This window comes from Emys orbicularis, chromosome 7 (genome assembly GCF_028017835.1).
Source record: "Emys orbicularis isolate rEmyOrb1 chromosome 7, rEmyOrb1.hap1, whole genome shotgun sequence".
Taxonomy (NCBI): Eukaryota; Metazoa; Chordata; order Testudines; family Emydidae; genus Emys; species Emys orbicularis.
In genome coordinates, this window is record NC_088689.1 from 108,883,370 (window position 1) to 108,896,084 (window position 12,715).

The 12,715-nt window shown below is 43.8% G+C and overlaps 1 protein-coding gene across 2 annotated transcripts in view; it reads right to left on the reverse strand.

Moving 5' to 3' along the window:
* Nucleotides 1-6,697: 6,697 nt before the first annotated feature.
* ABTB1 (ankyrin repeat and BTB domain containing 1) overlaps nt 6,698-12,715 on the reverse strand; it is a 43,769-nt gene continuing 37,751 nt past the window's right edge. For both annotated transcript variants that reach the window (XM_065407298.1, XM_065407297.1), the window contains exon 12: nt 6,698-10,965. In XM_065407298.1, the coding sequence (XP_065263370.1) occupies nt 10,759-10,965 (207 nt within the window). In that variant the 3' untranslated portion in view covers nt 6,698-10,758. The remainder of the gene's footprint in view (nt 10,966-12,715) is intronic.

Sequence of the window (12,715 nt, forward strand, 5' to 3'; positions counted from 1 at the left end):
AGCCTACAAGTCCACTCAGTCCTACTTCTTGTTCAGCCAATCGCTCAAACAAGTTTGGTTACTATTTGCAGGAGATAATGCTGCCCCCTTCTTGTTTACAATGTCACCTGAAAGTGAGAACAGGCATTCACATGGCACTGTTGTAACCAGTGTCGCAAGATATTTATGTGCCAGATGCGCTAAAGATTCATATGTCCCTTCATTCTTCAACCTCCATTCCAGAGGACAGGCGTCCATGCTGATAATGGGTTCTGCTCGATAACGATCCAAAGCAGAGCGGACCGACGCATGTCCATTTTCGTCATCTGAGTCAGATTCCACCAGCAGAAGATTGATTTTCTTTTTTGAGGGTTTGGGTTCTGTAGTTTCTGCATCTGAGTGTTGCTCTTTTAAGACTTCTAAAAGCATGCCCCATACCTCGTCCCTCTCAGATTTTGGACGGCACTTCAGATTCTTAAACCTTGATCGAGTGCTGTAGCTACTTTTAGAAATCTCACATTGGTACTTCCTTTACATACTTTGCTGTGAAAGTGTTCTTAAAACAAACATGTGCCGGGTCATTATCCGAAACTGCTATAACAGGACATATATGGCAGAATGTGGGTAAAACAGAACAGGAGACATACAATTCTCCCCCAAGAAGTCCAGTCACAAACTTTTTTTTTTTTTTTAATGAGCATCATCAGCATGGAAGAATGTCCTCTGGAATGGTGACTGAAGCATGAAGGGGCATACATACGTTTAGCATATCTGACACGTAAATACCTTGCAACGCTGGCTACAAAAGTGCCATACAAATGCCTGTTCTCACTTTCTAGTGACATTGTAAATAAGAAGCAAGCAGCAGTATCTCCCATAAATGTAAACAAACTTGTTTGTTTTAGTGACTGGCTGAACAAGAAGTAGGACTGAGTGGACTTGTAGGCTCTAAAGTTTTACAATGTTTTGTTTTTGAGTGCAGTTATGTAATAAAAAGAATCTACATTTGTAAGTTGCACTTTCACAATAAAGAGATTGCACTACAGTACTTGTATGACGTGAATTGAAAAATACTATTTCTTTTGTTTATCACTTTTACAGTGCAAAATTTGCAATAAAAATAATATAAAGTGAGCACTGTACACTTTGTATTCTGTGTTGTAATAGAAATCAATATATTTGAAAATGTAGAAAAACATCCAAAAATATTTAATAAATTTCAATTGATAGTCTATTGTTTAACAGTGAGATTAATCGGATTAATTTTTTAATCGCAGTTACTTTTTTTTGAGTTAATCACATGAGTTAACTGTGATTAATCGACAGCCCTAAATATTACTGTGTCTCTTTTGCTTATGTTTTTCCATTCTAAGCACCCAAAGGGTACTGGCATTTTTTAAATTTACCTGGAATTCCAAGGGTGTTTCTTTGTTATTTATCCTCACATAGGAAAGGAAAATAGGAAGGAAAGGTTAAAAAAAAAAAAAAAAAAAAAAAAAAAAAAAGATAGCGTTACATCCCTTCCCCCATTTATTTACATTGTAAGCCCCGTAGGGCAGGGCCTGGTCTCACCTGTCATAAAGCACCATGTGCACCTGTAGTGTTGTAATAAACAAGCAAGCAAATCTCTTTGATGCTGAAAAGCACAGTGGAGATGTTAACTAGGACCACCACACTGCTGTGGGGACCCAGTGCTTAGCTCAGTTGCTCGGTGAAGATCCTCTTTGTAAATTCTATCCTCCAGTTTCATTACTAGCCAGATCTAAAATGAGAGCAAATGGCATCTTTGGTCCATAAGCGAGAGTTTGCTTGACAGGTTGTCAAGCATGCGACATGGGGAGAGGGGTGACAAGAGACTGACAAAGTAAAGGACAAGAGGAAGGATGATCCATTGATTAGAGCACTTGCCTAGTACTTGGGAGATCTGGGTTCAAATCAGCCTCTCTGTGCTTCAGTTCCCCGTCTATAAAATGGGGATGCCTCAGAGGGGTGCATACATTCATGATTGTGAAACATTCAGATACTATGGTAATGGAGGCCATATAAGTACCTAAGAGAGGCAGCCTGGTGAAAGGTCTGAATTGCCACCACCTTTAAACATTGATGGAGCATTTTAATCTAGAAGATTCACTTATCATGTGATATAAACCAATAACACTATACAGCAGCAAATTGTTTTATATATAGATATTAGGGCTGTCAATTAACTGCCATTAATGTGTGTGATTAATGCACAGCACAATTAACACGTTAATTTTTTTAACACATGTTAAATCGCAGACCCTCTGGGCGGGAGGGCAGCATGAGCTGCTCCGGAGAACCTATGTCTGGTCAGGCACAGTAACTCAAGCCACCACTGGAAAGAAGAGGCTAGAGAAAGACGTGGTTCTCATCCCAGCTCCAGCAGAGAAGTAGAGATCTTGACACACGCACACCCCAGGGTGACCATATTTTTTAAAGTAAAAACAGGACGGCCAGGAGCTCGCCCAAGCTGCCCCCTGCCTTGCAGGGCTCGTCCAAGCCGCCCTCCCCATGCCTCCTGGGGGTGGGGTTGACCCCCCTAGCCCTGTGCCGCCCGCAGCTAGGGTTGACCCCTTCCCCCCCCCATGCTGCCTGAGATTGGCCCCCCCGAGCTCAGGGGCTGACCCCCACCCCCGAGCCGCCCACAGCTAGGGCCACCCCCACAGCTCCATACTTCCCACGGCTGGGGTTCAGTCTACAGAGGAGAAAGTATGGAGGGGCAGGGGAGAAGATTTAGTGAGGCAGCTAAGGCTACAATAAGATAGAACTGTCAGGACAATGGCCAATACTATTCCTTAAGTATTTTCAAGTTTTCAGAAAGTTTCCCTAAATAAGAGAGAATAAAACAAGACTCAATCACTCAAAGGCTATGGACCAAATGCTGGTATCCTGAGTCAAAGTTACCGATCAAGTCAATGGAACTTTAGGTTTACTGAGAACAGCAAGATTTGGCTCTATATTTCTTTCCACAATTCTTGTTTTTAATTTGAAAACTGTCTTTTCCTCTAGAAAATGGTGAGACCTGCACAGCTTTTCTAAAACCAAAGAAGCACTCTGAATAAGACTTCCAATTAGGAATGGATTACGTACCAGATGCAAGCTCACATTACAAATATATTATCATTTGAAGAAGTTAGTGCTTCGTTCACTTTGGATTACAGGGTTGGTTTTCTGGCAGGAAGCTTCTCACCACCGCTAACACCAATGGAGCTGCGCCTTCCTTAACAACATTGGGATCCCTAATGGAGATAACCTCCACCACTCACTGACGTTTTTACCACTGGCTTCTAACCCTGCTCAAAGCAGGTGTATGAGACATGGTGTTAATGTCACTGGCTGCAGGAGCTTAGTCTGCACCGGTGCTCACACAACTTCAGGGGGGCTGGAACAATTTTTCATAGTGGGGAGGCTGAGAGCTATTGAACCAAACTATAAACCTTGTATAGAATGGAAACCACTTCAAGCCAGGGGTGTGGCAACACCCACCACCCACCCCTAGTTCTAGCTCCTACGCACAGCACTCACCTGTAGGGGGGTACTGCACCAATGGGAATTTTTTTCCAAACCCCCCTAGTGGAGACAAGGCCTTACCCACCAAGTTCTGAGTTCAAGATTCTTACTGAGAGCACGATCACCACTTTGCAGCAGAGTAGGGGAGAAATCATTTTCTAATTCTGTTCCTTCGGAAGTAGAACATGACAACTGTTTAGCTAGCAGCATACACCATCACTACAAAGCAAGTTAGGTCAGGGAGCGAGGAATGCTGTGCCTACTTGACCCTCTGTGGGGAATTCAGGGACACACAAGAGTTACCCAAGTTAAAACTTGTCCAGGACACCAAGCTCAATACACTCATCTCTTGCAAAAAGCATTCTAAAAATCTTCAATTACCACAAATAATCAGGATCTGAAAAGCAAGAGCCCGTCTGAAAGACTCTCCTGTCCATCTTGTATTGTGTTCTCAGTTTCTCAGCAATAGTGTTTTTGAGAAGAGGGGAAAGGAAACAAGGCCACTGATAAGTTAGGTCTTAAAACTACTTGGTCAAGTTCTTCTGGTGTGGGGGCGGTAATCAATTCTAGAGCAGCAGAATGCTGGCTCCACTGTTATGGAAGCATTTTAAATTAAATTAATAGAAATATTAGTTTTTGTGCTGTTCTGTGCCTAGATTATATTAGAATGCTCACTTCTTCAGATGTTAGTTATGGGAGATCAAAGCTGATCTTTCCAGTAAGGGCTAAGATGATCCTACCATTCTGTCTAGAATGAAATCCTCTGCTCACAGTATTACTTTATTTGCCTGAAGTGCAGATTTCTCTGTGTACAGATTCTCTCTCTCAGTTGATCAGTGTCACTTTTCATGCAATTCCCTGTCACTAACCATAATGGCATCAGGATGCTCCTGTCCACCCAAAACAATGGGATAAGAGACCCTCTTCATCCCGTCCTTTAACAGGGTGATTTTTACACCCTAACAACACAGACCAGCTCCCCTAAATACACAATGATACAAATCCCATTTCTTCAATACAAGAATACATACAGTCCAAATAAAACTTATTCAAGTATTTCCTACAAGTCTTACCTCCCAGGGTCTTCTCAGCCCAGCAGACAGCACTCTTCCTGGGTGCAGTTCTTCCAAGCACTAGCTGAGAAGGAGAGGAGCCTGAATTATAAAGGCCCAAGACTCCTCCCCTTTCCCAGCATGCCTAGCAAGAGGAGCACAATGGCCAGGCCTCCCTTCCCCCACTCTCTTATAAGAGTGATTCAGACAGCCTCACCTGGCTTTCTCCTCTCTCTTTCCAGTGAAGAGCGCCTGTTTTGAACCATGGCTTGAGATCAATGTGAAAAGAGCCTGTAGCTTTCCCTGGACTTGCTTCTTGATCTTTTCCAGTCCTGGAGCCTAGTCAGCCAACACTGGGGGGAAAGGGCAGCTCTCTCTTACACTCCCTCCTCTCAGAGCTTGTCTCAGGAACCTGGCAAACAGACCCTTGGGAACATGGCTAGCTCATTAGCTGGCATTGAAGTCCCTTCCTCGAGTCCCCTTCTTTATTCTCCAGCAATTGCTTGCTGTCACACTCCCTTCAAGTCTTACTAACCTCAGTGTGTTATAGAAGTGCCTCATCAAAAAAAGCATGTGTAATACTGCAGGGCTTCCCCCCCCAAAAAAATGTTGATCTCTCTAGGCACCTCTTTGATTTCTAAGCTTAATTTTTCATGTGCATTTAATGCTCATGAAAGGTACTGGATTGACAGTCCTGGAAACCAAAGTCCCTTTTAACTGCCAAAGAAGTAGAGTATGGCCAGGTAGGTATAGCCAAGATCTTTCTCTCTCACACACTTCCAAGTGTCTCTATTTGACTCTTGCTTTTCTTCCAAGACAAAGAAACAGTTTGGAAAAGTGTAGACTCCTTGTTTAAACTGTGGTTCTACTCTGACAAGTGGGTCCCAGTGCGGACTCTGTCTCTTAACTCCATGTCAGATTTGTTTTGCTTCCAAGAACGGCTCTAACTGCCAGCCCCCCAAACTCCCTCTGGAATCTGGGAGTCAGAGCTCCTTCTGCCTTTAACTTCATCATTGCAGACTCCGCAACTAGAGTACGTACATCATTCACTGAACTGTTAACTACGTTTAACCAAAAACTGAATCCCGCTCCCAGAAATTTGTGGACTTTGCAGTGCAAACAGGAGCAAGATATAGAGAAAACTTCCTTTCAGTCAATAGACAGAGCGGAGGAATCTGTCAGCACACAGTGAATGAGATCTGTTAAGTGAGAACGTGCCATTTTTAGAATCTGGCCATAAATGCACCAACACAAACTACTCGAGCAGGTAAAAGATCATCCAATCCATGGCTTTTATTCCTGGGTCTCAGCAAGTTCCACTTTCCCCCATGAATAGCCTTCTTAAACACTGTTGTCCTGCTGGTACAAATCACAAACTGAAGACTGATCACTGTCTGAACTTTTCAAAACTAGGTCCCTTCTGTCAGTTTCAAGTCATTCAAAGGCTTCTGTGCTTCTCCCAGGAATACTGTATGTTCTTACATAGAACTACCTAGCATGCTCTTGGGTCTTTACTTCTAGGCGCTGGGTACCCACAACTCTCACTGAAGTAAATGGGAGCTGTAGGTGTTCAGCACCTTTACAAGTCAGGTCACTACCGTTTGCTACAGAAACAACATTCTAGCCATCTAGCTGCACATGGGGTCTGAATGGGAGACAAAAGTTTGATCTATTCTTAGAGATGGAGGTGGATGTGGCTGGGATACTTCTGTGATCTTGAGGTTTCTTCTGTGAAATTATTTGTGCCTCAGGGAGAACCCCCAAAGTACATTGTTGTCAAAAATCATCTCTGGCATAATTCAATGGAGTTACACCAGGGATGAATTTGGCACAGGCAGTGCAATAGTAATAAGGCAAGACATTCCAGGGATGGGGAGAAGAAAGCCCATATGTGGAGAAAAAAATTAAAACATTCTCAATTGTTTGCTGTTGTGTTGTATCAGGGATTATCTGACTGGCCCACTCGGGAGTGGAAACACACGTTTTCCCCCATTGCTCGAGAGCAGAAAAAAACCTAGCTATTTGATGGGATGGGGAATGCAGGCTAAATGTACCACCTGGGTCTTTTCAGAAATAAAGTCACGCAGACATCATTAGGGTCATTAACAAACAGGCCGCAGCAGAGACAAGGCATAGTGAAATATACATTTTTTTATTGCTGCACACATGCTCACACATTACATTTTTAAATATTTTTATTATAATATATTGCTGCTCTGATAAACTTTACAATTTTCTTATTTCAACAAATTGCTAATAGTAAATGAAGAAGATGGGGATAGCAGAACAGAACACAAAAAAAGACTAACAGAAGAGAAATCCTAATTTTTCATCTGGCAATAAAATTATTTGCAACACTAAAGTGAGTTCAACTCATGTTACAAACTAGTTTATTTATTTTTCAATTAAGGAGCTTGTTCTGTATGTTAAGCACCTGCTTATCTGTTTTTCAGAGAGATGAAGGAGCCCTAGATACTCAGTAATTGGACAATCCAGTTTAGTTCAGAGATTTAGCCACTAAAGTACAGCTGGATAGAAAAGGTGTTCTGAATTCATCCAGCACGTTTAACAGAACTGCATTACCAGAGAGGAAAATAAAAAGGCCACACTGACCTTTAATCCCACAAGTTACAACCTTCTAAGTGGTTCCCCACTTAAAGGGACAGGAATGGACACATTTAAGAACAGCTGCATGGAAAATACTTACAAACTGCGTGGCTGCCATTTCACCCATTTTTGTACCACTGTCCTTTTTACTTTAAGAGTTAAGATACCTGCATGGAAAAAGGATAGTGTGTTTCTCAACAGTCCTGCTCCTGAATCTTACTTCCAACACACACAAAGGCCAAATTCACTGCTGGTGTAAATCCATCTAAGTGGTGGCCCGTAGTCTTCTGGGGAGGGGGGGGGAAGGAATGTCACAACAGTTGCTGTGAAAAGGAAGGTTGTGTTGCAAGAAGGGTGATTGAGAAATTTATACAGCAGGAGCAGAGAAGAGGTGATAAAAACCTGAGCATCGTGCTTATATACAAAGTCATCTTTAGTAATAAAGGAAGGAGAAAGGCAGGTGAATCGTACCAGTTTAGATAGAAGGGTGTTTCTGAATAACATGTTTTGCGGGATCTTTAAAGAGCTTACACCTCAGAGGGTGAGACAACACTCACTCCTTCCCCTGACACAAAATACAAGGGATTTAGCATTAGTCCAACCAGCCCTTCCTCCCACATCTTAAATTGAGACACGCTTCACCAGCTCAGGTTACTTTTTGGCTCTCAGAACTTCATTGTCCTGTCATTCTGTCCTTCAGCCAAAGTTAGTCTGTGCTCTGTAGATGGACACTGAAGTACACAGACCTAGGGTGTTCTTAAATACACACATTTACGGAGCAGAACATACAGTTCCTCTTTCCATGTCACTATTCTGATACAGGACCAGGCATGCATGCATGCACACTATGGAACCAAGATACTGGCACCTGCCTGCAAAAAGCAAGCCAGAAAACTCACCTGTTTCCCCAAAGGAATTTCTAATAGAAATAGAGGCAGATACTGCTCGAATAGCTCAACACCCTCCAGAGACACCCTCTTTCCCAAAGACGCCTGGTCTGCAGGAGACACCACATAAATATGGATAAGAAGAATCCGCTGGGGGTTGGGAGAGCCAGTACATAGCTGAAAACTCTCAGCTCTGACAACGCATCTCAGTCCTGACCTGCTACTCTATTCTTGGGCTTCCATGCACAACTCTGCCGATGTAGCTCAACCCCAGCAGGCAATACCCACTACTCTACCGACACTGAGCCTTTTTGAAGCACAGTCTCAGCCAAACTATGTAGCAACTTCATAATCATAACTAAACCAAGACCATCAAATGTGATTTCATTAGCTGTCCAAGCCACTTCAGAAGCCAGGCTAGCAGATGGGAAAAGGACACAGCATAAAGCCCACATAACAGTCCTTGCCATACAGGCGAACTTAAATCCGTTCCCTTATGTTGGAAAAATGCTACCAGAAGCATGGTCAGAGGAGCTGTTGGGGACCCAGATCACCTATCTGCATGAGCAATGCACAGGGCCAACACACGAAAGCACAGGTCACTGGGGTGTGGTTTTAAACCCCCTGTATCATACAGTTACTGTAAACAGCAACATCCACCAGTGACAGCAGCACCAACATTTTGATAGGATTCCCCATGCAATTAATACAGCCCAATTTTCTCCCTCCCAGGCCCCAAGTACTGCAGAAAGAATCCACTTCCCTTCCCCTGACAAATCAAGACTCATGTAGTACATAATTCTGAGGAGACTTAGTAACACAGAGCACGCGAAGTCCTTGGCAGCATTAGATTTCCAACATTACGATACTTCCTCTGTCTCCCACCATTAAGCCACCCGCTTTCTATGACTCTCTAAAGGGTCAGAGCAGTTAAGTCTCCATGCTTTGCTCTTTGGGAAAAGCAGACAGTGAATCCTTGGGACTCTGACGACAACTCTAGAAAGTCTAGCAACCATAGTGCATCCTTGTGACAAGAGGCAGGAGATTTAAGAAGAAAGAACAAAATCTGGGTGTAGGCAAGATTTTGTGACTGTAGATCCCCTTCCTTTCTTTGGCCAACACCAAGAAAATAGCCTGACCTCACTCACAAGTTAACAAAGAGAGGATGTAATTGTCCTGCACTCTGGCAATACTGTCTCTTTGGAGTATCACCCAGTATCAGCACACAGAACCACTGAATCCAACTTGAAGTCATTTCATAGTCCGAACATCCGGTAAAATTGCAACTTCCAGCCATGCTGTCACACAAAACAGAACGACAAGTAAAACTCTTGCTACACTTCCACCTCTGAGGGTATCTAGAAACAGGGCAACACTAAAGAGGGACATCTAGTGAGACAGGATGGGTTTGCTTACAGGGCAGGGCTGTAACAGCAAGGGAGCAGGGCGTGGAGAACTAGTCCATATGATTAGGTGTACTTAGTGCAAGAGTTGTGGCCTGCTGACTGATGCTGAGAAAAGAGGAAAAAACAGCACCATCCCTCTCTAAAAGCCAAGGGACACCGGAGTTCTAAAGATAATGATATCTACTGCAGAGGAAGAATCCTCAAACATTTGCAAGGATGAACAATTAGCTTCTTGAAGAACAAGGAACTCAAGGTTTTTAAGCCTGAGTAAAGTCAGAAGACGAAAGAGCAGGGCAAATGAACTGAGACAAGCCTTGTAAAGCTCCCTTTTCCTTGTCACCCACCCTTAAACTTTGATAAGTCTTTCCTTCATCCTGACACAACAGGCCAAAAAAAGAATACGTGGCAACTCTGAGAGGAAAGGAGTTGCTCTCCTGTTAGAGTGAGACAAGGGCAGTACCTCTGCATCAGTGCCTTTGAAAAGTTACTGGCTCTTTAGGAGACTGCGTCTCTCTCCTGCTGCTCTCTAATGTATTCCTACAGGTTTATATTTGGGACATGCATTAAACAAAGTATCCAGAAAAGAAGTCATTCAATTTAGCCATGTCCCCCTGATCAAGGATACACTGTCACAATCTGTCAGAATATGGACTTAAAACCTAAACTTTCACACTACACTGAGGGTGTAAATCCAGGTGTCAATACTTGGAGGATCCCAGTAGTTTGTGACTGAGAAACAAGAAGAGCAGGTGAAGTCAGCTAGTGCCCCATAAGGCTACATTCCTGTGCCCCATTAAAATGCCATCCTCTCCGCTAACTCCCCATAATACTGACAGCGAAAGACCAGCCAGTTTAATTCTAACAGATTCCTTTACACTCAGCATAATCCATTTTTGTTCCCTTGATAACTATACAAGAACCCTGGCTTGAACCAGTTTCAGAAATGCATTGCTGGCTAAGAGAGTGGGGCAGCTCCTGGGGCCAGATGTCACTGAGTCCGTTAATACAGCTCCATTAGCCACATGGTTGGCAGTTCCCTCTCAGTGCTGTATCGTACAAGCAGTAACTATCAAACTGGGCTGCACTTTGGGATCCTATTAACAGAAGGAAAAAAGCAAACATGTGAATGTCCAGCCATGAATGAATTAAAAGGAAACCATGCCCGGGGGTGGGTGGGAAGGAGGAAAGAAAAAAGAAAAGTCATTTGACTAAGACTCATATGTTCTTGCACTCAGAGGCAACCCACTGGAGGTCACACAAGCTGCTCTCTGCATCCAACAACAGGATTTACAGACTTCAGCACTCGAGTCCTATACTGGCCAGGAGGTTTTCCAGTGCCTCTAGTTTCTGGTTGGCCTCCTCGATGGCACTGTAAGTCTGCACATTGCTGGTGATGTGGAAGCGGATGTCATCCACCAGGGGGATGGAATCAGTCTCCTGCCGTTCCTCCACTGCCTCAGCATTCTCTTTCACAGCAGCCGCAAACTCCTCTAGCTCCACCAGCTGGAAGGATGAAGACAAGACATCAATTAGGGGAGCTGCAAGGCTGATGGGAAGTGGCAAAGTGATGTTCAGCCTTTTACCACTAAGTCGCCAGTTCAAATCTGGCTCAGGCCGGTAATGGGTGAAAGTCTGGAGAGTTCAGGAACCTGGGTTTGTGAAATGAATTCTCAGCTTAGTTACCACTGAGAAAATGACCAAAACAAGGTCATCCCCATAGTTGGCCCTTCTGATGAGACTTCCAACAAGGGGGATACAGAGTGCCAAGGACTGAATTCCCCTTTCACACTCTAGAGGGATCCTTCCAGGTTCAGCATGAGGCACACCAGCAAGGGGCAGCCCATAGGAAAAGTTTGACCTGCCAGTGCCAAGACTGTATCTGCTCTACGGATAAACACAAGGATCAGTCTTCAGGGCTGTCAATCCTGCACCTTTAACCAACAGGAAAAAGACTCAAACGTTTAAAGAGCAGATAAAACCTGTCAGTAGGCTGCAGCCCTCCCCCCCTCAGTGTATTATTATAAACACACACTGACCAAATGTCTATCACGGAGTGTTTGGGCACCGTTTACATGAACTCACAATATTTCCCCCAAAGCACAGAGAGAGAAACCAGGAAACAAACCCCTACAGGGAAAGCCAACAGCTCCTGTCATGGCAGAGACAGACAAGAGATGTCCATTTTGCAATGGAACTTTAGGCCTGGTCTACACTACAGTGTTTTGCCAAGAACTTCCCATCATTGCCCATACCAATTCAGCTCTCCTAGAGAAAGCACTACTGCAGACAAGGGGCTGACATCTGCTGGCAATCTAACTACTGGGTCATCTCAACTTGCTCTGTGCACCACTAGACGACACAGTTTGGGGTCCCCTGGAGCCTTCCCTGTACCCGCACTTCCACCGTTCTTAGCACTAGTAAAACAATGGGGGAATGCCCTAAAATTCTTATCCTACGCAAAGCCCCAGTGGCAAGAATTCAGTGTTCCCGATCACTGCTTCTACAGTTCATTCAGCCATTGGATAAAATCCCCTTTCCAGAACCCAGTTCTGGCCATATGCTGATCGGTTGGTTCCCTAATTTATATTGATCAATGGCACTTTTGAATGAGAAGAACTGTTTGGAAATTATTTTCTTCACCGTTTTCACAGGCAGGAAAGAGTTTCACACCTTTCTCCGAGCCTCTCAGCTGCAGGTAAAGAATGTTACAGCTCATGTGGGAGTGTTAATTAGAGCCATTTATATAAAACTACTGACCCCGCTAGGAACCAAAATACTTAGTAGAAGAACTGAACTGTCTGTGCCATATGATCACTGTTTCCCTGCAGACATCACTGGCTCCTGGACAGCCAAGCAGCCATCAGAGAGAACAGACAAAATAGCAGTGGGAAGGAATGTTCAAATTGATCCTTGTAAATAGGATTCCAGTGTAATAAGATTTGGTATTTAGCTAATCATCAGTAATAAGTTTTCCCTATGGAAGCCCCTATAATCTGCTTTTGGGGGGTTGTAATGAATTTGAGGTTACAGTACAAAAGAATTAATTGCACCAGGAAGAGTCATGTATGGAGATGACTACTCCCACATACCCCCTTCACACAGCACCCCAATGCACATCAGTCATGATCTGCTATTCCATACCCGCAGTCTTCTTCACCAGTCATGTCAAACTGCCAGGTGGGTCCTACTGAGGACCAAGGTGTGACTACAAAATTCACTTCACTTATGACCCAACATCTTCAGAAGTGAAAAG